Below are 24,571 nucleotides of genomic sequence, written 5' to 3'. Positions count from 1 at the left end.
TTCTCATCCAAACTGTCGGGTGTTTCTTCCAATTCTAGCTATGCCTTTGCATAGCTGGCAGCCGCGGCAGCCCAGCACTGCAGTTCCCGTCGCTCCAACCAGCAGCCTCTGCTCGCGTCAAGAAGCCAGCGGCCGGGTGGGTGACCAGTCTGCTTTCAGACCAGTCCGGCCAGTGGGTGGGTGAGCAGGCAGCCCTCAGGGAAGAGCGCTGCACTGGTTGACACATCTACCGGTCGCGGGCTGCATGCGGGGTTCGAAGCCGAGGGGTGAGCTTCCCTGACCCAGTGCATGACACTGTCAAGGTGGTTGGGCCGAGAGCGCTGCTGCCAGCTGGGGAACAGCTGTCTTGCCAGGACCGGGCCGGTAACTGGTTGTCCTCAGGTAAGAGGCACGCCGGCCCTCTTGGAAAAAATGGTGGTGCATGTGTGGGGGGCACACACATGCGCAGTGTGGGATGCATGTGCGCATGCACAGTGTGGGGTGCATGTGCATGGGGAGCGTGGTGGTGGGGTCATGCGCGCATGTGCAGATGGGGCGCCCATTGCATTATGGGTGCTGGCACGCAAGAGCACTCAAGTGCTCACGTGCTCGGGCTTTTGACAAGCAACGCCAAAAAGGTTCACCATCACTGGCCTAGGACAAGTCTTACATGAAGTATATAACGCAGTTAGGAGAGGCGAAAATACCATCATCGTGAGTGGAGGCAAATATTGCACTGATACCCAAGGAGAACTCTGATAAGATGCTAATTAAAAACCATAGGCCTATATCTCTTCTAAATACCGCGGAGCTGAGGAACTTTGATAGCTTCATGGCTGCACTTCATGGAAGCACTTTGAAGACCCTCTAGCTGATTGCAAAGCCAGAGATCACATCAGGACCATCAACCAAAGTTGCAGGGGTGTGGCTGAGTACACCTAGGAGTTTTGCAACCTGGGCTGCCGACTGACCGACTGGCCAGAAGATAACTTGATCAGATGCTTCTAAGATGCATCTGATCAAGTGACGAGGTCTACAACTCCTGCATTTCCAGAGGTGCCTCCAAACTCTCCATGGCTGGTATATCCTAGCAAAGGAAGTGGAAATCAACCTGGCTCAATCCAGATAAAGTCTGAGTCATGAATGGTGAAAATCCCTCCTGAAAACAGAGGCCCTGAAACCCGCACCATGCAAGCAGAGCCCACATTGATGATCCACTGGCTGCTTCAAGTGTGGGAAGAAGGGACTCTGAGCTGCTAACTGCTGAGTTGCAGTTCCAGCCTAGAAGACGATTCAGGGTCCTGCCAAAAACCAGTGAAACCACAACAGCGAGCCCATGAAACCATCCTGAAGGGAGTAGAAGTCATAGAGGGTGTCCATAGCTTTTTACCAGCTGGATGGCTCAGTGGCAGGGTGGGCCCCTGAGCTTCATTGTAGCCCCTGGAATGGAAAAGCCCCTTATGTTAGGGCTATCTTGGCTCTAGAAATGGAACCCCTGTGTGAACTGGAGGAGGGGGCTGCTAAAAATCTGACTTGCCAGCTATAGCAAGAGCTGTGGTGGCGCAGTGGTTCGAAGGCAATACTGCAGGCTACTTCTGCTGTCTGCTGGCTCCCTGCAATTTGACAGATCAAATCTCACCAGGCTCCAGGTTGACTCAGCCTTCCATCCTTCTGAGGTTGGTAAAATGAGGGCCCAGATTGTTGGGGGCAATATGCTGACTCTGTAAACTGCTTAGAGAGGGCTGTAAAGCACTGTGAAGTGGTATATAAGTCTAAGTGCTATTGCTATGGCTATAAAGGGGGAATGGAAAAGGGCCATCAAAAATCTACCCCAAAACTGTAGCAGGCAAAACCGAAAAGGGAAGTGGGAGTAGTCACCAAAGATCAGCCCCAGGGTGACCCTCAGACCCCCAAGGAGTATTGGGACTTACAAGAAGTCTTCAATGAGAAGGAATCAATGCACTCCCACCCCACTGGCCAACCGACTGTCTCATAGAAATCCTACCAGGGGCCAGGCTATCCAAACCTAAACTGTATCCCATGACCCCTAGGGAACTGGAGGAATTGCAGACTTTTATAGACAAAAAGCTGAAGCGTGAATTCATCCAACCTGCCGGACCAAAGGTGGCTTGAATCACAACCACTTCCAGATCCCATTGTGATCGAGGGAGAGTCAAAGACATTTTGGATTCTCACATATATCACTCAGTATTTGACTTTCCCCCCTCAGAAACTGAATGGGTCAACTCCCAACATATTAAAGACCCCAAACTGCTTAAAAAATTCCATGACCGATACCCAGATAAGCCGCATTGAACTATTTGCTAATTGAGAAATTCTATGTATCTCTCCCTCCCCCTCCCCCTTTTTTTTTGCAGGACTAATGTCTCTGTTGGGGGCAGAATGTCAGATCCGCCTGGCTTGGCTTGGGGGCCTCACAGGCATTCTGCCATTAAAAAGAAGAGGGGGGAGGAAGGATGAAAGGGCAATTAAGCTTTGTGTGCCCATGATAGGAAATCGGGAGGTGGGGGAATGACAGGGGAGAAGGACCAGAGCAGCCAGATTCTATTTGTACCAGCATCCCACAGCCAGGCACCCTGAGAAATATAGTGATTACACCTCCCCCCCCCCCCCCCAACATCTTAAGAGTTCTCAAAACATCTTGGTGAGCTCCGGTTGGCTAGAAATGGACTGGTCCCAGAGGGAGGGATGGGCTGGGGGCAAACCTACACCTTATCTTTGTATCCGGTGAGCGTGGTAATTTCAGAGCTGGCTTGACTTTACTGCAACCAACACTCTTAGTGAAAGGACCCTTTGCTTTAACCAAATAGAGTTGAAGAGATCCTAAGATATCGGATTGGGGCAGGTCTGACATAGTCTTTTGTATAATGTATTTCTGTATTTTGAGTTTCATTTGAATCTTATAAATGTGAATTTAAAAATGTGAGCCAGGGGTTGTATGTTTCTATTTGAGACCTCAGCCACACAGCTTCTTTTCCAACAGGAAGCCACCCTACTTGTTTTTCCCATTGGGCCCAAATTTTCTGTATTTAAAGATGTAGGATTGGCAATTTGTTTCATTTTGCCTTTTTTGTAGTATGAGCTTGTACTTGTACTATTTTCAAGATAAGGAGATTAAAATATTTTGGGTGCAAAAAGGAGGGAGAGGTCTGTAGTTAAGCTTGACACTAATAAAGAAAAGAACATCCACACACTGTATTTGATAGATACTTGAATATTGATAATAAGTGCTATTTCTCTTCATTCTGCTTCAGTTGTCTGGTTAGCACACTAGGAATTTTGTTGGACATCTAGTTTTTTTTTCTGCCTGGAACAAATACTCAAGAAAGCAGAAAAGGTGTTAAGAATGGTTTAATTAATTGTGACTGTTTAGCAAGTATTTAGGAAACAATATGCAAGAAATATGTGAGCAATGACGAAATGAGATGCCAATAGCTGGAGATTCCATACTGAGGACAGAGGTCCTATGCAGGATTTAACCATGCGCCCACAGGAAAGGAAGCTGCCTTCAAATACTTTTCAGGAATGGGACTTACTTCCCATAGAATTTTTTGTTCAAAAGGAAAATAAGCAGGTTAACATTCACTTTTGCTCGGTCAAATAACTTCATGACAGCTACACCTTCGTACTGCAGCTGCAGCAGATCCTGTGTGTGAGAGAGAGAAACATAGTTTACATTTAATACATGTATAATTTGGGTGTTCTTTGGGCATAAGCACAAAGTATCACTCACCTGTTCCATGAGTTTGTTTCTTTTTGTTGGATGTGAAAGATTTTGTCAGAGTTTTCCAGAAGAAAAATTCAAGCTAATAATTTAAAAATGTATTGGTTCATTTAAAGTTTTTAAAATTTAAAAGTTTTAATGTTTGTGAGAATTCCTCTTTTTTGGTTGGTGGGTGTGCTTTGCTCTTAGCCTTGTTTCTACCTTCTCTGTTCTAGGTAATTATGCCTATTTTTTTTCTATCCTTTTTTCTGTCTTTATGTGCTCGCTTTTTTTACCTTGTTATTTTTTTAACTTGTTTTTTAACCTTTGCCCCAGATGGAGACCTGGAAACTTCATCTGCGTGCAAATGGGGCGCTTGGAAACGAAGCTATTCATGCGAAATCAGGGCACCCAGAAGGTTCCAGTCTCTGGGTGAAAAGTGTTTGCACTCCAATGAGAGGTTTGAGGCAACGTGGGTTCGCTGCCCCAAAGCCTCACTTCAGAGTACAAACTGTCAGATTTGACACAAACACTTTTCCATGCCAAGCCTGCAAGCCTTTAGAAGAGGCTCCAGAAGTAGCAGGCTGCCTCGGTGAGTCAGAGAGCTGAGGAGGGCGCACTCATCCTGCTCTTCCTCTGCTCTCACCAGGAGCAGGCAAAGAAACAGAGGCTGGAGGAGGCAGCTCACTAGATCTTCGAAAGGGAAGTCAGTCTCCATAGGCCCAGTGCCTGTGGAGATCCGGCAGGGGGGAGTGGGGAGGGAAAAGGCAGAATGAATGTTGCAGTGCCTCTGCAGTCATTCAATAAGGGTGAAATAAAAGAAAAGAAATGTATATTTTTCAATAGCTTGTGAAAATGCCAAGCTGTTTGCCTAAAATATTATTATAGTATATTATTGCATTTAGACGCTTCTGAGCCATTTCAATAGCCATATCATCAAAGTGATGGATGTTCAATCACAATGTTGTGAAAAGTGCCATCAAGTCAGGAGACCAAGCTGTTACCAACCCAGACAATTCTTCAGAGATGAGCAGCCTATCCGGATAGGGGCTGCAGCCCTGAAACACGCTAGAGAAGACAGGAAAATGATGGCAGCATCTAATGGGATATCCCTGGACATGGAAGCAAGCCAAGGCGATAGATAGAACCACGAGAAAAAAGCATCTTTATCCTGCCAGTTGAGACTGGGATTAGGGGAATTGTTCCAGACCCAAACAGCTCTTAATGGGTTGAAGCTCAGCTATTTGTTAGCCTCCTGGTAAGGGAGCCCATTTATGGTGCTTTAAGCATCAAATACCCCTGGGACATATATGTCCCCCACTGCAGGAGCTGCACCCCTCGTTTAATGGATACAGCTTTTTATGAAATGCAGAGACATCCATTAAGAAGCCCAAGCAGTATTCCTCCAAGATTTGGTCAGCCCTCAGTTTAAGGACACCTATGTTATTTACTATTGATTTTTGATGACTTTGACTGTTAATTTTTAGCTTCTATTTTTGTTTTGACTTTTTTGTTTGTTGTATCCAACTAGACCTTGTCATTCAATTGATCAATCAGCTTTTTAGTATATCAATATTTAAGGCTATTAAAAAGAGGCTAAAATAATATCAAATACAAGCCAAGATAGTGACAAAACAGCAGCTCCTGAGAAAAGCTCTCACCCTGTCACCCCTCTGGCTCTTTCCTTCTAGAGAAATCCCATCCAGAGGCAAGAAAAGATCCTGAGGAGGTCTGTCTCCGCACAGCAGAGGCAACAAAGCTTCGGGATCCCCTTCACACACACAACCAATCCTCTTCAGCGCCCCTCAGGATAGGACCTCCTGGGACAAGCCTCCTGCATTCCCCACAACTGCATCATTGATTTTCAATATTAAAGACATATACCCAAATGAAATGTCTTATAATCCTAACACTTATCCATCTAAGACCCAAAGTGTTTCCCTTTGGGTATTAAGATACATTATATTGGAATGAATAAATACTTTTCAAAATTAGAAATGCATGATGAGAATATTTCACTGTAACCAATGATGAATAGCTCTGACCTTACAATTTGAAAGAAGCATTTTCTAGCTGGGTTGGCAATGCAACACATGATATCACAAGCAGAACGGGAGGGGAACGCTTTTTCTTAGCGAAACCCAGGAGGCTGATGGGTTAAATATAGGAATAGTTAATGGATCCTACTTGCTTACAGTATTTTTCAGAGTAGAAGATGCTCCGGAGTATAAGACGCACATTAGTTTTTGGGGAGGGAAACAAGAAAAAAATATTCTGCTTCTGCCTACCAGCATCCATCGGTATTCATCTGGCTAGCATCCTTGCAGCAAAAAGCAAACAGCCTGGTCAGCTTCAGCACATTATTGCAGCCTGATTCAGCACAAGCAGCTGGTTGGTGGTTGGATCAGCCTCCTGGAATACCGCCAATCAGCTGTTCCAGGCTGCAGGGATCTCCACAGCCCATCGCCGTCTCTGCATGGCCCGCTTTTTTCCTCCGTGTGTTACTTTTTCAGCCTCCGCACACTCCTAACCCTAACCCATTCTAGGCTGCCAGGATCGCCACAGCACATCACAGCTGATTGCTGCCTCTGTGCATTGCGTTTTTGGCCACCATGCATTGCATTTTCAGCCTCTGTGTGGCCTGTTTTGGCCTCCGTGCATCGCATTTTCAGGCGGTTCCAGGCGGTGGAGATTGCCCCCGCCACCTCTCCCCGCCACCTGGAACTGGCTGAAAATGCGATGCGTGGAGGCCAAAAACGGGGTGTGTGGAGGCCAAAAACAGTGGGGGCTGGTGGGTGGGCAGGACTTTGGCAACATTCAGTGTATAAGACGCACCACAATTTTCACCCAATTTTAGGGGAGGGGAAGTGCGTCTTATACTCCGAAAAGTACAGTAATTCACATCACTTAGGAGAGATCTATGATTTGTCAACAATAACTTTAAATACAAGATTTAAACTTGTTATCATTGTATTATCTTTTGGCTGGCTATCTCAACCCAGTCATTCTATTCTTCACCCAGATTTTATCTTATATTTTTTTAAAAATCACTGCCAGTAAATGTTTGCAAAGTTAACATCTTCCCTATAGGGTTAGTTGAAGAGCGCTCTTGGGGAGTGACCAAAACAGTAGTAAAGTTCATACCTGATAATGCAACATAAATGTCTCCATCTGAACTCCCATGAACTTGGCTTTGACTTCAAAGTCTCCCACTTCATCTGTTGGGCCAATTTCAAATATCACATTTTTAAACCTATTCAGTTGGATACACAAAGAGACCTCGTGTTATTCATATTAACAGAAATATCATCATACTGTGGATAAGAACAAAATACAATTTACAAGTGTCAACAGACAAAGACATAAAGGAATGGATTGGCTTGCCACAGATGTCAGCTAAATCACTTTTCAATCAAAATCATTTCCCCCATTTTTTAATTTTGATAAACAAAAAACAGAAATTAAAAGTGGCTGCTGGTGGAGGCTTGGCAGGCCAAACACATCACTGTGGAGAGCAGAGATGATGGCTTGTGGCAAAGACTGGAGAACCAGGATATATTACTTGTTCAAAGGCAAGAGACCCAATAAAAAAGGAAGAGGAGTTGTATTGTATGTAAAGAATTACTACACCTTTACAGAAATACACAATACCAAGGACGAAAGCTTGAGATGGCATTTGTGCTTGTTCAACATGCAGAAGACATCTCCAGAGATTGAAAAGGTGGCACTCCAACCAAAAGAGCAGCTCTGTAGTTGCTCTGTAGATAGGCTGGTGGAGGCCATGGCTGGCTGGGGTGCGGGGTGGGGGCATCCACCTTTGGGAGGTCTGAAGTGGAGCTGCAGATCTGGCAGCCACAGCTGTCATTTGCATGCCACGTATCGCTGCCTCTATAGATCACCCAGAATTGCAACTGCTACAAAACGCTGCGGCCTGTACATTGGTGAATTAACATGGTTGTATGCCAGCAGCATAAAAGCCCTGTGTTACAGAACATTCTCCTCTCCAGATTAGAAGGCTACTCTCATTTTCGGCCTTTTGGAAGCTGCTAAAGACCAAACTGCCTTTGGAGAACAAATCGTTATCCTGGCCGTTACCGCCATCTAGTGGTTTTTTCCACACATGCTTTTCCAGAAGGCAACTGGACTTTCTTGGGTTTTTTTCCTTTAAATGTTTCACTTCTCATCCAAATCACTTGCATGATTGAGAATCTCCATAGACATCTACCCTGTTTCCCCCAAAATAAGACATCCCCTGATCATAAGCCCAATTGGGCTTTTGAGCGCATGGCAATAAGGCCAAGCACTTAGTTCAGGGTTCAAAAAAATATAAGACAGGGTCTTATTTTTGGGGAAACACGGTAGTTGTTTATATCATCATTGATTTTTATGTTTTTACTCTGTTTTCAAGTTGTAAAAGCTAGGAATCATTTTGTGAAATCCTCTATATAAACTGAATGAATGAATGAACGAACGAATGTGTCAGCTGGATCCCTAGCACATTCTTTGGTACTTGTTTGCTCTTGGCTGTCATAGAAACGGGGAGTGGGGTATTTGGGATGGGATTTTGTGCTGGTGTTTAAGTGTGTCTCCTGGGAATTGGAAGGGAGGTTTTTACTCATGAGCTACGGTACTGCTGAGTGAGAGTGTTTAGACTTCACCAAGGCTAACCGTCCTGGGACTACAGAGGGAAGAAATCCCATCCCATCCCGTCCTATTGCTATTCCCATTCCCATTCCATTCTCTCCTATTTATATTCCATTCCATGCTCTTCCTGCCTCCCTCTCCAGGGGTAGAGACAGCCATCCTCTTTCACCGGCCACTGCTGGGACTGATATCTATGTGTGGTAGCTAAATTTCACAAAGGAAATACAGTAGATTTAAGTGGGGGGAGATCCAGTTCGTCAAAAACAAAAAACCAACCAACAAACAAAAGCCACCTGCGGAAGGAGCCACCATGGGCAGTGGGGCTGGGTTCACCTGTGGATGTCCCAGTGTAACGTCCCTTCGCTGACACCGCGCAATGCTCCATGGAGGCAGCTTTGCTCAAACTGAGGTGGGGGGGGGGGGGTTTCAACTGTCACAAACATCTCCTGACTGTTTCTTCACAGATCAAGGAGGGATCTTTGCTTGCGCAGGTGGTCAATTTTCTCTGGCAACAGTAAGGCAATTTGAGTTTGGGAAAGATTTCAGGCTTAGAATGAGAATCAATCAGGAATCCAGTGAACCTCCCTCCTTTCTGTGGATCTGCGCAACGTAGGATTCTTTGAACACCCACCCCAGCCCCCATTTAATTAACTCCACATCTCCAATCTGGATAACTCTGGAATGAAGGATGAGTTTACGAGCGAAAGTACATTTTACCTAATGGAGAGGAGGGGGATGTGCATGCCCCAACTTCTTCCATCCTCCTTGGGAATCCACCCTCCAGGACCTCCTGAAGCCTCAGCCTAGCATCCCCCGATCATTAGAACAAAGGCCAAGAGATCCCGCTCTTTTTCAGCGGGGGTGGGGTGGGGGGACTATGCAAAAGGACAGTCGCCTTAATAATGGAGGGTTATTTGAATTTGCATCCACAGGTGCAATGGCTCCTATAGTCATAATGAGAGATGTGATTCCGGTATTTTGGATTTTGTCAGGGCCTCATTGTAAATTTCTAACAATTTTGATAAGAGAATTTCCTCTAAATCTGAGTTTTTGTATAATTCTCCTGGGAATCCATCTGGGCCAGGTGATTTGTTCTTTTTGAGTTTCAATATCGCCATCTTTAACTCCGTCATTGTAATTTCTTTATTAAGCATTTCTCTCTTGTCCTCCCCTATTAATGGGAGTGTTTCTTCCGATAGGTATTTATTCACCTTTTCTTTTGGAATTCCTTCCTCTTCATATAGAGTAGTGTAGTACTCTTGAATAATCTCTAATTTGTCTTCTTGTTTATTCACAATATGTCCCTCTGAATTTTCCAGCTGATATATAATTCCTTTCTCTTTCTCTTTTTTTAACCTATAGGAGAGCCACCTCCCCGGTTTGTTTGTATTTTCAAAATAGTATTGTTTGGTCTGTTTTATCTTATACGCCAATTCCTCCTGATCTAGAATGTTTAATTTATGTCGTAGGATCATCCAATTTTCTTTAGCTGCCTCATTGCCTGGGTTTTGCTGCGCTATCCAAAAAGAAGGTGCAGATCAAAAACTGATAAAAAATTATAGACCTATCTCACTTCTCAATACGGATTATAAGATCTATATGAGTGTTATAGCAGAAAGGTTAAAGATAATCTTGAATAATTTGATACATAGCGACCAAAATGGATTCCTTCCTGGGAGACAGATAAGAAACAATACAAGGATGGTAATAGACATACTGGAATATTATGAGGCACACCCGAATAAAGAAATAGCATTGGTCTTTTTAGATGCCCAGAAGGCTTTCGACAATTTGAATTGGGATTTTATGATACAACAGATTAAAAAGATGAATTTTGGTCCAAATTTTGAAAACACAATAACCACAATATATGAAAAACAAAGAGCCAACATCTTACTTAATGGAGAATTGACAAAAACTTTCCAAATTAGAAACGGGGTGAGACAAGGGTGTCCCTTGTCACCACTTTTGTATATATTAGCCCTAGAAGTTTTATTAAAAAGGATTAGAGACAATAACGGAATTAAGGGATTGACAATTAGAAAGGAGACGTATAAGACTCAGGCATTTGCTGACGATGTGGCCCTTATTATGGAGGAGCCATTAGAAACAGGCGTTAAAATACTGGAAGAATTGGGTAAATATGGAGAGGTAGCCGGCCTTAAATTAAATAAAACTAAAACCAAACTGCTAACCAAAAATATGATTGAGGAACAAAAGAAAGCACTTGAAGAAGCAATGGGGCTCCAAATAGCTAAGAAGGTAAAATATCTGGGGGTGTGGATATCGGCAAGGTGTTCGGCCCTTAAGGAAGACAATTACGTGCCCTTAACTAGAAATATTAAACAGGACCTAGAAAAGTGGGGAAAGCTCCAGATATCATTTTTAGGCAGGATTGCAGCAATAAAAATGAGCGTGCTACCAAAGCTGCTATACCTGTTCCAAACTGCCCCTATTAAATTGGACAAAAAATTCTTCTCGGAACTTAATTCTATCATAAGAAAATTTATTTGGGGTGGAAAAAAACCTAGGATAGCGATAAGAAATTTGCAGGACAAAAAGGATAGAGGTGGGTTCGGACTCCCAGTATGGGAAATGTACCACAAAGCACCGAATTTGGTCTGGTTGAAGGAGTGGGCAACTCTGGAAAATAAAAGACTCCTGACCTTGGAAGGGCATGATCTACAGAGGGGCTGGCATGCCTTCCTCTGGGACATAGGGAAAAGAGCAAGGACATATTTTCATAGTCATAAAATAAGGGATACACTAATATAGACATGGGGTGAAATAAGACGGAAACAATATACAAAAGTCCTGAGATGGCTCTCCACAATGGAGGCCATGATATATCCTAACTTATTGGAATTGGGGAAAATGGTCAAATATAAAGAGATATTAGATGGGGGAAGAAACCTTAAAACAAATGAAGAACTGGAAGAACAGGGCATCCACATTGATTGGTGGCCGTATGCGCAAATAAAGTCCCGGTACAAAAAGGACAAGGAGGAGTTTGGCATTGAGATAGGTATTAACGGATTCAATAAGATATGGATGGGAACAGACAACAAAATATTAGCGAAATTATACAACTACTTGCTGGAATAAGATATGATGGAAGAGGTGGTTAAGGAATAGATGATAGCATGGGCTAAAAACATCGGACAGAGTATAAATTTAAATGAATGGGACACAATCTGGAATAGCAACCTTAAAATGACTAGGGCGGTGACTTTTAAGGAAAATCAATATAAGATGCTGTACAGGCATCTAGCCCCGGCCAGGATAGCTAAAATATATCCCAACATGAGTCCCAATTGTTGGAAATGTGGCCATCACCAAGGCACCTTCTACCATTGCTGGTGGACCTGCCCCCAAGTGAAAAAATTTTGGAAAATGATCTGGAAATGGCTTATGGAAATAATAAAAGAAAATATTGATTTTGAACTGAAGATCTTTCTCCTGGGAATCCTGAAAACAGAATATGAAAAAAAGAAGAAGTACCTAATCACACATATAACGACAGCGGCAAGGATAACCTACACTCAGTATTGGAAGGAGAAAAAACCACCACCCGAAGAACAAGTAATCAGGAAAATATTAGAGTGCGCTGAAATGAACAAGCTAACATTAGAACTTAACGAAAGAGAGAACACGGAGTATTATAATGTGTGGGAGTTGTGGTACGAGTGGATAGAGAAAAGAAACAAAAAGTGAAATTTGAGAAGTATTAATGTTAACTAATAATGATCATAAAGAGTTAACTATTACCATGTACATTACTGAACTAAGGTTGCAATCTATGTAAATAACAACTAAATAACATGTATACAACTGTATATAATTAACTGTATATAATTACCTGTAATAATACCCAAACCATATACAAGCAAAGACACAATACTATGTAAATAATATGTAAATAATTTAACACCACGGAACCGAATAACATAGAATTGTATTTCTATATTTTCACAATAAAAACCAATAAAAAAAAAAGAGATGTGAGCAGGATGGAACAGCCAAAAAAAAAAAAAAAAGAGCAAAGAAATTCAGCTGTTACAAGTGAAATATTGTGCATTTGAACAGTCTGACAGAATGTTTCTTGTTATCCAAACCCCCTCTTTGACTTCAGCCCTAATTCTTTCATAGCCCTGATAATTCTGAGAGTTGGAGTCCATAGGTCGTAAAGGTGCTGTAGGTACTCGACCCTGACTTTAAAAAAAGTGCAGGGAGCCCCCGTTTCTACTTGTCCCACACGGGAGATCAGGAAGCACAAAAAAAAAAAAAAAAGTGCAGGGAGCCCCAGAAGAGAACGGCGTCTGCACACTGGCATTTTCTCTGTGGGGCACAGCCTTTTTTCTTCTACTTTTGCTCCAGGTTCGTCACTCTCTGGGCAGCCCTATCTGGGGAACTGCCAGCCTGTCCACGGGAGCTATGAAGCAGTGCGAGGAGAGAAGCGGAAATGGGGGCGGGGAGGGGGTGGGTGTTCAAAGAATCCCACGTTGCACAGATCCACAGAGTGAGGTTCACCTGATTCCTGATTGATTCTCATTCCAAGCCCGAAATCTCTCCCAAACTCAAATTGCCTTACCATTGCCAGAGAAAATTGACCTTCCGCGCAAGCAAAGATCCCCCCTTGATCCGTGAAGAAACAGTCAGGAGACGTTTGTTTCAGCTGAAACCCTCTCCCCCCCTAGTTTGAGCAAAGCTGCCTCCATGAAGCATCATGCGGTATAATTACGCAGCCAGCGCAGCCTCTCCCGTTAGGGCCCTTCAGTCCTTCCCCCCAGTGGAGCGACAAAGGACTGAAATCCCTGGCAAATCTTTTGAGTTTTTCCTTGGCTGGCAAAAGGCGTGGCCCGTTTTCCACCTCCCCCGCCCCCCCAGAAGCACTCTGCCAGCCCATAGAAGCACTCTGCCGGCCCTCACAAACTAAGTCCTGCACTTGGCCGACGGGTGGGGGCCGACGGGTTGGTGTGGCAATGTGGGCAGGGCAGCCTCATGGTCTCGCGCGGGCTGGATTAATGGCTTTGGTGGGCCGGATCCATCCCATGGGCCTCAGTTTGAGGATGCCTGTTCTAGAGTCTCAACATCTTTTTTATATTATGGTGACCAGAACTGGATGCAGTATTCCAAGTGGCCTTACCAAGGCATTATAAAGTGGTATTAACACTTCACGTGTTCTTGATTCTATCCTTCTGTTAATGCAGCTTAGAACTGTGTTGGCTTTTTTGGCAGCTGAAGCACAATGAATGAATGAATGAATGCTCAATACCAATAATTCATGGCTTCTTCCACAGTGTGAGAATGATAGTGTTGAGGCTAACTACACTGCACATTTCCACCATATCCTACTATGTAAACTTGGTTCCAGTTATCATCATTCCAGTATGCATCGTTTGAAGCAGGTAAGGGTCCAAAACAAAGAATCTCTTCACAAAATTCTGTTGGGAGCCAGATATGAGATAACAACTGCTACTGCTTGCAGGGACAAGAGGAAGTATTTATATGGACGACAAGCTCAATCTGGGTATGAAATGCAAATTAGTGGCTAAAGGATACAGCGAGATTCTTTCCTATAAGCTCCAAAGTCCAACCTGAGCAGTCAATAAGCTGTCCCAAATATGCAATGATGTGTATGTCTTTTCCACATAATAGAATCCTCTTTGTGATGGTGGAGAATGATAAGAGCAGAAACATTTGATAAATGGCTCTACCTTCTCCAATTGCAAATGCATGTGTCAGATTTAATTATTCCCATGTGGCTTTTTTGGTATAGAAATACTCACTGGCTGGCTTGCAGGTCTTCAATCTCCAGCAAAACTCCCTTTTCATGGAGTCGGGCTGCTGTGTATTTCAGAAAAATCTTCTTGCTCTTTTTTCCTTTCATTTCCCGTGGCTTTTTTGAGACCCTAAAATAAGAAACATCAGAATCCGGTTGAGGGAAGTGCAGCGGTATTTGTGACACATTTACTGACTTGCTCTGAGCTGAAATGGACCTGTCAAGCTTCAAACGGTGTTTTTGCTGTTGCAACTACAGTATTTTCACTTCTCAGCTTGCCAACAAGCTGAGAATTCCCGATTCTGTTTCTCCTCCCCATAATAATATATATTATGTAAATACTTTCTATCACAACTACTCTCAGTCGCTTTTCAATAATTTCTGTGACAAAAGTTAAACTGCAAAATCTTGGGAGATAGCACCCACTTGCCCTTGCTGGCCAAATTATCCAAACACGTTTTGATGTAGCTCTTATAGTAATCCACTTGCTCCTCATAGAAAGTAGCCTTGGAATTAAGGGCACTGTAGGTCTGTTGAAGCTTCACCAGTTCCGCTTTTCTCCTCTGGCGATAGCGACGTTGATTCCGGATATCCTAAACCAGAAGAGGAATATATGAAAACCAGGCTTTGACTCGAAGATCTGTTGTTGAGATGTCACTAAAAAACCTGGCTGTTATCTGAACTTGGTAGACCAGATTCCTTTGGGATGAGTACACACAGCCCTTCTGGGCCACACAACAGACATTTTCCCCCTTTCCCCAGATGCCTGTTTAAGCAATCATCAGTGGCTGAGGTTGTTCCTCCTGGCATTTCTCCCATAAAAACTACCTTTGCAATATCGTTGATCAAATCCTGGTATTTATTCTTTGGGTTTGCCATGCCCAGTTCGGTCAGCTTCTTCAGCCCTGATTGAATTTTGTCCTTCTTCTCTTGAAGACTCAAGTTATTGTCCTCCTTGACTGCTTTTGACTTCTTCATTTTGTCAGGGGTTTTAGCATCCCGAATAGCCCGTCTCTGCATGGCCCTTTGGTGTTCAACTTCCTAGAAAAGGGTCAATATGTCATTCACAAATCACAATCTGAACAAGTAAACATGCAGATCTAAACAATTTCTCATCGTGCCGTTGGCCCACCATGAGCCACCACTTCAGAACTGGCACAATTCCCTTACCTTATGACATGTAACTATAGAGCCATGTAGAGTAAAGTATCTTTCATACCTGCTCAGCAGTAGCTGGAATTTCAAGGATCTCTGTTAATGTTTCTCCTGGCTGGAAACGGATTACATCCACAATTAAACGTTTGGTGCTAGGAAATAAAAATAATCAAAAGCATGATATATTATTTGTGTCTATGTCCATTCTGTCAGGGAGATGTCAAGGGTGGACCATGGCTACTCGGAACTTCTGCAACAGAAGCACACACTGTTCTGACCTAGGCTTCCCTAAAAAGTATAAAGCACAATCTTAGTCCTGGCAAAACCTCTTTTATTTACACGGCTGTGAATTATTGTCATTCACAGTCCGCAAGGCTTCACAAACAGTCTTTCAGGAGAATGTTTATAAACACCAACCTTATCTCCCTTGGAATGCTGCCAGAGAACTAATTGCCAAATGCAGGGCAAGGCCAAACTTGGCACAGAGTCAAACAGAACTTTTCAAAGCTTGAACTGACCAGATGAACTAATTGCTTCTTGCAAAAGCTCACGTCCCGTTCGCTCCTCTTTTATGTCTTATGGGAGGGGCCAATCATCTCCAAGCCTTACTCCCAAGTCGACCCTGTTTCTTAATTGTTCTTGTCTTCTGGCAGCTCTGCACATGCACACACTGGGAACAGGCGCCTGCTGTTCTTCTGCCTCGCTGATGTCAGACTCCGGAGATTCCAGAGGCAGTACATAACTATCAGAAGGCTTTGGCCCCCACTCTGCCTCCGATGCAGAGTGGGGCCTACCTTGTCCGAGCTTTCCCCAGCTCCCAGGAATGGCCCAAGTTCCTCCCCATCCTCCTCATTGTTTGACTCTGATGCCAGCTCCACTGGCAGGCCACAACACACACAGATTTTGGCCTGCTCAGGCACCTAATGGATCAGAGATCATGTCCAGGGGTTGTTTGAGGTTTTCCTCAACCTTCTGACAAAAATGGTGCCTAGCTCACCCATGGAACTGCTGTGAGGATACCACTGCCTCTTTGCTTGGTTGTCCTTGGGCTGAGGGAAATAATGAGACTGAAAGACAGCTGGCTTTAAACCCAAAGTCATTCATATGAAGCACTTCTAACAGCTCATGCTGAAGCCTACACTGTGCATTAAGAGTGAGTAAGGAACAATCCTGTACATAATTATTGCATCTATGGATTCTTAGCTGGCAGACCTACTTATGTTGTGTAACTTGAACCCTTCTGGGGAACACAGGCAAGCCACAGCTCCAATAGGCAAGCCAGATGGACTTGTGAGTTTCTTAGTGGATAAGGTAACTTTGATGCCAATTGAACAGTCTAAGCAGGGGTCCCCAACCCCAAGGCTGCAGACTGGTACTGGTCCAAGGCCCGTTGGGAACTGGGCTGCACAAGTGACAGGGGGTACACGAAGCTTCAATTGTGCATGCATGGGAGTTAGGTTGTGCATGCGAAACTATACCCACCCCCCACTGCCTCTGCTGCTGCCAGTCCATGAAGCCAGAAAAGTTGAGGACACTGGTCTACAGGACTGAATGGGGTAATATCTTGTGAAATTAAGTAGGATTCTTTTGAGCCTGTAGTGTCTGAGGAAATGGACAAAATCCTCTGCAAGTTTGACACGCCCCTTCTGACTTCACTGCATGGCCAGTCAAGGTTTATGCAGTTGATGCAGTTAATGCTTCTTTGTGGTAGGGCACAATAGCTTAATTATGCAGTTCCCCAAGGCTCAACAGTCTCCTTTACGTAGATGTTATTTAATGTTCTAATCTAACCAGCTATTGGGAAAGGTTGTCTGCTGGTTTGGGTGAACTGTCAGCCATAAGCCAAGGACACCCAAGCTGAGATGGCAATGGCAACTGGTACCTGGAGAACCCAAGATTTGGACAGGATTACACATGCTCCAATTAAACTCTGGCAGGAATGAGCTGCTTGTTTCCAGTAAATACCAAGCAATTCATTGAAGGTAGTTGGTGCGTGATCTGGGGCTCTTTCTGGACTGGACTCCCTGCTGAAGCAGCAACTGGAAGTCATACCTTAGCTTCCAATGCTACACCAATTATTCAACTAAGTCAGCCCTTTGAGATAATCCAGACAAGAAACACAAAGCATTACTAACACTACCTTAATTGTAAGTAACAGAATTTTGCAAGTCTGAAAGCATTTCTTCCCTCCTTTATTTTTACTTTCCAGAAAACTAGGGAAGGTCCCTCCTGATATGCTTCCCAGGCCCCTTTTCCTTCTGTGTGGTGAGATACATTTTTCCCAATGGTTGCCTAGCCTGTGGCTCTTCCTCCTCTCTCCCAGGGACATTCCCAGAGACCATTACAACTATCACAACCAGGAAAAACAGTACACATTTTATTCAAATAGACATATGTCATGGTCAAGAATAGATATGATGTGGATGTCCACAGATTTAATATCCAAGATAGACAAGATTGATATAGAAGCAAATATATGGGCAGATCACAATGATGATATGGAAAGGACAAAAAAAAAAAGGAATGAGATGGACATTAAATCAAAGCTTATTAAATGAGAAAGACTTTATACAATATATGAAAAAAGAATTGACTTTTTTCTTTAAAGAAAACAGAAAAGAAGATACAGCATTACAAAATGTATGCGATACTAGTAAAGCATATATAAGGGGCTTGATAATGATTTATACTGGAAAAAAATAAACAGAATAGACAAACTCAAAAGAAATTGGAAGAGGAGTATAAGACATTAGAGAAAGAATTGCAAAAAACCCACAAGACAAAAAAATTAAAAAATTAATGGACTTGGAAAAACATAAATTGAACTTAATTGAGAATGAAGACTTGGCAAGGAAAATAAAATCAACAAAGCAAATTTTTTTGAAAATGAAAATAAACCAGGAAGATGGCTGGCATATAAAATGAAAAAGGAAAAAAGAAAGGAAACTGATAACTCAATTACTAGATCAAGATGGGAAGATATGTCATCAAAACGAGAAAAAGAAAAAAATAATTGAGGAATATTATAAGAAATTATATCAACAAGAACAGATATCAGAAGAGAAAATAGAACAATATTTGGAAAAAGCAATGACTCCCAAAATACCAGAAAAATTCAAAAAAGCACTAGAAGAAAGAATATCAATGATGGAATTGGTGGAGGGAATTAAAAGGCAGAAGAATGGAAAAATCCCGGGACCAGATGGACTACCAGCAGAGCTATATAAAAAATTGCAAGATGTACTAAGTGATACAATGTTACAAGTATTTAATGACTTATTAATAGAAGCCAAGGTGCCGAACTCATGGATGGAGGCATACATAACTCTTATACCAAAAGAAGAAATAGATTTACAACAAATAAAGAATTATAGACCAATTTCACTATTAAATGCAAATTATAAAATATTTGCATCAATTATGGCAGAAAGATTGAAAAGGTTACTAAACGAACTCATACATTCAGACCAAAATGGTTTTTTTGCCTAAAAGGCAAATTTTGAGACAATATACAAATTATATTGGATACATTGTAATATTATAAGGTACATTCAGAGAAACAAATGGCATTGTTATTTTTAGATGCACAGAAAGCATTTGACAATGTGAATTGGCAATGTATGACTATACAATTACAAAAGATGGACTTTGGTGATAGATTCATTAATATGGTTAAGACTATATACAAAGACCAATCGGCAAAGGTAATAATAAATGGTGAAATGACAGAGAAAGTAGCTATCAGAAAAGGAACTAGACAAGGATGTCCGTTATCTCCATTATTATTTATCTGGATGCTAGAAATTTTAAAGAGAAAAATAAAGCAAGATAAAGAAATAAAAGGAATGAAAATTAAAAGAGAAGAATACAAGCTACAAGCATTTGCGGATGATTTAGTACTTATTATGGAGGAACCTATAGAAATGGGCCCAAAGCTAATGAAGCAAATACAGGAGTATGGAGAAGTAGCTGGATTGAAAATAAATAAAGATAAAAGAAAAATTATATTTAAAAATATGAAAGAAAAACAAAAAAAAGCAATTAATGGACAAATTAGATATTCAAATAGTGAAGAAAGTGAAATACTTGGGCATCCAATTAACCTCAAGATGTATCACAGTGAAAGAAGATAATTACTGAATAATAAACTGAAAAATCAAATTGAAATAGACTTGGAAAAATGGAAAAATCTACAACTATCATTAAGGGGAAGAATAGCGGTAATCAAAATGAATGTACTACCAAGAATTTTGTTCTTTTTTCAAACAATTCCAATAAAGCTGGGGAAAAAGTATTTTGAAAGTCTGAATAAAATGATGTGGAAATATATTATGGCAAGGAAAGAAAGCAAGAATTAATTAACTGCTTCAACACACTAGGACTAGAGGAAGTTTTGGTCTACCAAATTGGGAACTTTATCATCAAGCGGCGATGTTAACTTGGGTTAAAGAATGGATTCTATTGAGAAATGCAAGACTATTGACTTTGGAAGGACATGATTTGCAACTAGGCTGGCATGTTTTCTTATGGTATGGAAAAAATAGGATACATGGATACTTTCAGACACACTGTGTAAGAAACAGCTTATTAACAGTATGGGAGAGAGTGAAAGAGAAACATTATATGGAAATACCAATGTGGGTTTCAACAATAGAAGCGTTGACACATCCAAATATGATAAACATGGACAATAGTGTTAGATATAAGGACATTTTAACAGAGAAGGGAGAACTAAAACAGAAACAAGATTAGAAAAACAAGGGATTGAGATTGATTAGTATGCACGAGTGCAGATACAATCAAGATATGATAAAGATCTGAAACAATATGGTTTTAATTTGGGGGAATCAGAGTTGGATCAGATAATGACTGGAAAGAATGAAAAAATGATTAAAAGATTGTATAATTATCTACTGTAGATTAGATTAGAAGATGAAGAAGTAAAAGAGACAATGATAACATGGGCGAAAAACTTTGGTTATGCAATAGAATTAGAGAAATAGCAACAACTATGGGAAAGGAATTATAAATTTACTATGGCCTCTGCATATAAAGAAAATTTATATAAAATGTTTTATAGATGGCATATGCCAGCAGAAAGACTAGCAAAAATGTTTAAAGATAAATCAGCTAAATGCTGAAAATGTTTGCATTTGCCGTGATCGTATTATCATATCTGGTGGTCATGTACGGAAGCAAAAAACTATTGGTCTAGAATACAGATATGGTTAGAGGAAATGTTACATAAATCTATAGAATTAAAACCAGAGACTTTTCTATTGGCTATAGAAAGATATAGCAAAGAAGAAGTACCCTGAATTATACATATAATAACAGCAGCAAGAATTGTATTTGCACAAAATTGGAAGAGAGAGAAAATTCCGTCAGAAGGTGAAGTAATAAAAAAGATTTTAGACTGTATGGAAATGATTGATGCTAAGAATAAAAGATAAAGAGGAATCGGTGTATTTCAAGACATGGGAAAGATTCTAGGTATGGAAAGAAAAGAAATATGAATAAAAGTTAAATGAGGAATAAGATAAAAAAGAAATAGAAACTCAGATGACACCAGAGTAAATAGAAAAGGGGGATGGGAGGAAGAAAGACGATTATAGGACTTACGGCGGTGATGTCATCATGCCAGGAACAAGAGAATGGCGCTCCGTTCTCAAAGTTCCGATATTTTCGATCAGGAAGCCGATCCAGGTGCTATTGACCTCGGAGGGGTCAACAGAAAAAAGAGGAAACCCCGAGGACCTCGGTGAGGACAGCAATCCCTCCGAAGGTTCAGGGGAAACCTTAATTCCGATCAGAAAAAAGCCAGCCATTTTGGCTGGCCTGAAACGTTGACAGCTGATTAGTGGGAAGCAAAGATCAAATCAAAGAATATATTGGTAGGAAACAGAAGGAAGAAGAACGAGAATAGAAGAAGGTACTGCTTTAAAGTGCGAACAGAAACGGGTGAAAGTGAGTGTCAACTTGCAAAGCTTTCAAGTTGCCATGAGCAGGAGGGATGGAGAACTGAAGTGAATTCCATATATTTTTCTGATCGCAATCAGAAGGAGGGTGTTAGGTTTCACAGCCAGCCAAAGTGGTTAATTGGAGAATGTGATTTATGACATGGCCAGGGGGGAGGGGAGACAGGGTCATAGGGGAACGTAAATCTATGTGGTGTCAGTCCTGACTGCATCCAAGTATTGCCGGAATGGTGCTCCAAATAAATCACTATATTTCCTTTGAAGTTTGGATCATGGCTCATGAATTAATTAGGGCATCTTTCGGAAACTTGACAGTGAGACTCCAAGCAAGAGGCAATAAGCGGCGACGGAAAAGTGAGTGGAACGGAAGACTCAAATTGACAGTGACAGTGCAGAAAGTGACAGGTGGTGGAATCGGAGCAACTCCAAGAGAAGTACCATTAAGGAGTTGTGGATTACAAAATAAAACATAAATAAATTGATTTTGGAGAGGAAAATGTTTGGAGCTCTAAGTGAGGCAAGAGAGACCAGAGAGGATCGGAAGAAACAACGTGGGGTGAGAGGTGATTTTGACAGCGGAAGGTCAAATGAATGGCGGATATTGGAAACTATAATACGAGCAAGTAGAAAGTGAATCCGGTGGAAAGCGGAGTATTAAAGTAAATCAGTTGGTGGAAAAGGACGATATTTAGAGGAAAGAGGAAAAGGAGACAGACAGACTTTGTTATAACTGGAGATTGTGACGAGGCAAGTGACTGGAAGCGGATACAGGAGAAGCGGAGTGAATAGCTGAATGTTACACAGAACCTTCCCGTCTGGAATTTAACAAGTGGTGCAACTAAATTAATTCTATTAAGGTCTTTTTACTGAACATTTGGATTATATTTGGACACTTGGAATTGGACATCTTGAGTGTTGGACATTTGGATACTTAACTTAGAGGACATTGGATACAATTAACAGAGAGAAGAAATTGGAATGATGTAAAACTGAAAGAAGAAGATACTATAAAAGGAGAAAGGATAACAGTTAATGAAGTAAAATCCAGCTACTTAAACTTGATTATTAATTATTAATTAACTATTAATTAAACGTGGCTCCCTGCCGCGTGGCAACAGCCCTACCTGAGCTACTCGACGTGATAGCCACGGTGGCAGTAGATACACCCAGGCTTTTAGTCATGGTGATTTCAACTTGCCATCCGTTGGTGAAACGTCTGAGGTGGCTCGGGAGTTCATGGCTTCCATGATGGCCATGGACTTGACCCAGTTAGTTCATGGCCCTACTCACAGGGGAGGTCACACTCTGGACCTGATTTTTGTCTCTGGCCAGTGGTTGAGTGGTCTTGTTATTGGGGATATAGATATGGAACCCTTGTCATGGACAGACCACTCACTCCTTCGCCTGGATCTTCGAACCGCTGCCCCCCGCCGCAGGGAGGTGGATCCAATTAGATGGATCCGCCCCAGGCGCCTGATGGATCCTGAGAGGTTCCAGATGGAGCTTGGGCCATTTCCTGAGGTGCTAGCACATGACTCGGCCGAGAACCTGGTAGCCGCCTGGGATCGGGCGGCTGGTGGGGCCTTGGACTGAGTCGTGCCTTTGCGGCCTCTGACCCGGTGCCAATCCTGTGCGGCTCCTTGGTTCACCGAGGAGCTGAGGGAAATGAAGCACCGGAAAAGACGCCTGGAGAGCGGTTGGAGGGCCAGTCTCGCTGAGTCTGATCGAACACTGGTAAGGTCGCATATTAAGACCTACCTAGTGGCGATAAAGACGGCAAAGTTTAATTACTTTTCCGCCTCTACTGCGTCATCAGGGAATCGTCCAGCCGCCCTGTTTAGGGTGACCCGCTCCCTGCTCCATCCGGGAGTGCGGGAGGATTCCTTGGAAGGCAGGGCGGAGGATTTTGGACAATACCTGTGTGACAAAATCGTTCAGATCCGGCGGGATTTGGACTCTGACTGGGTAGATAAGGGCAGAGTGACGAGGAATAGTCTTGAGAATGTTATCTGGGAGGAGTTTGACGCTGTGACTCCCGATGATGTGGACAGGATTTTGGGGAGACTTAGTGCGGCCACATGTTTACTGGACCCGTGTCCCTCCTGGTTGGTACTGGCTTCCCGGGAGGTTACACGAGGCTGGCTCCAGGGTGTTATCAACGCTTCGCTGAGTGAGGGCCACTTTCCCGCTGCCTTGAAAGAAGCGGTGGTGAGGCCTCTCCTCAAGAAGCCGTCCCTGGATCCGGCAATATTGGCCAACTATCGTCCTGTCTCCAACCTTCACTTTATGGCGAAGGTTGTTGAGAGTGTGGTCGCGCGACAGTTCCCACAATTCCTGGAGGAAACATCTTATCTAGATCCGTTCCAGTCGGGTTTCAGGTCTGGGCACAGCATGGAAACGGCATTGGTCGCGTTGGTTGATGATCTCTGGAGGGCTCGGGACAGGGGTTGCTCCTCTGTTCTGGTCCTGTTAGATCTCTCAGCGGCTTTTGATACCATTGACCATGGTATCATGCTGCACCGGCTGGAAGAGTTGGGGGTGGGAGGCACCGTGTTGCGGTGGTTCTCCTCCTTTCTCTCCGACCGGTCGCAGTTTGTGTTGGCAGGGGGGCAGAGGTCGACCTCGAGGCCTCTCATCTGTGGAGTGCCGCAGGGATCGGTCCTCTCGCCCCTTCTGTTCAACATTTATGTAAAGCCGCTGGGCGAGATCATCCGTGGCTTTGGGGTGAGATACCACCAGTATGCTGATGACACCCAGCTGTACATCTCCACCCCAGGCCACCCCAATGATGCCCTTGAAGTGATGTCCCAGTGCCTGGAGGCTGTGCGGATCTGGATGGGGAGGAACAGGCTCAAGCTCAACCCTTCCAAGACTGAGTGGCTGTGGCTCCCAGCATCCCGATATAGTCAGTTGACTCCATCACTGACTATTGGGGGAGAGTCTTTGGCCCCCACAGAAGGGGCTCGCAATCTGGGAGTCCTCCTGGATAGGCAGCTGTCCTTGGAGGAACATCTGACAGCTGTAACCAGGGGGACCTTTTGTCAGGTTCGCCTGATTCGCCAGTTGCGGCCCTTTCTTGATCGGGATTCCCTGTGCACAGTCACTCATGCCCTCGTCACCTCTCGCCTTGACTACTGCAACGCTCTCTACATGGGGCTCCCCTTGAAGAGCACCCGGAGGCTCCAACTGGTCCAGAATGCAGCAGCGCGGGTAGTGATGGGAGCAGCATGGCGCTCCCATGTAACACCGCTCCTGCGCGAGCTGCACTGGCTCCCAGTGGTCTTCCGGGTGCGCTTCAAGGTGCTGGTT

The 24,571-nt window shown here is 43.2% G+C and overlaps 1 protein-coding gene across 1 annotated transcript in view; it reads right to left on the bottom strand.

Moving 5' to 3' along the window:
• Positions 1–3,335: 3,335 nt before the first annotated feature.
• The window catches only part of IQGAP1 (IQ motif containing GTPase activating protein 1), a 156,555-nt gene continuing 135,319 nt past the window's right edge, over positions 3,336–24,571 (bottom strand). The window contains 6 exon segments of the mRNA XM_070953762.1: positions 3,336–3,646; positions 6,848–6,956; positions 14,137–14,259; positions 14,556–14,722; positions 14,958–15,170; positions 15,349–15,436. Of these exon segments, the coding sequence (XP_070809863.1) occupies positions 3,533–3,646; positions 6,848–6,956; positions 14,137–14,259; positions 14,556–14,722; positions 14,958–15,170; positions 15,349–15,436 (814 nt within the window). The 3' untranslated portion in view covers positions 3,336–3,532.

This window comes from Pituophis catenifer, unplaced genomic scaffold, assembly GCF_029215685.1.
Source record: "Pituophis catenifer annectens isolate HBS135680 unplaced genomic scaffold, rPitCat1.0.hap2 SCAF_14, whole genome shotgun sequence".
Classification (NCBI taxonomy): Eukaryota; Metazoa; Chordata; class Lepidosauria; order Squamata; family Colubridae; genus Pituophis; species Pituophis catenifer.
The sequence above is the reverse complement of the archived record's forward strand: the minus strand, read 5'-3'. Positions and strand labels throughout refer to the sequence as shown.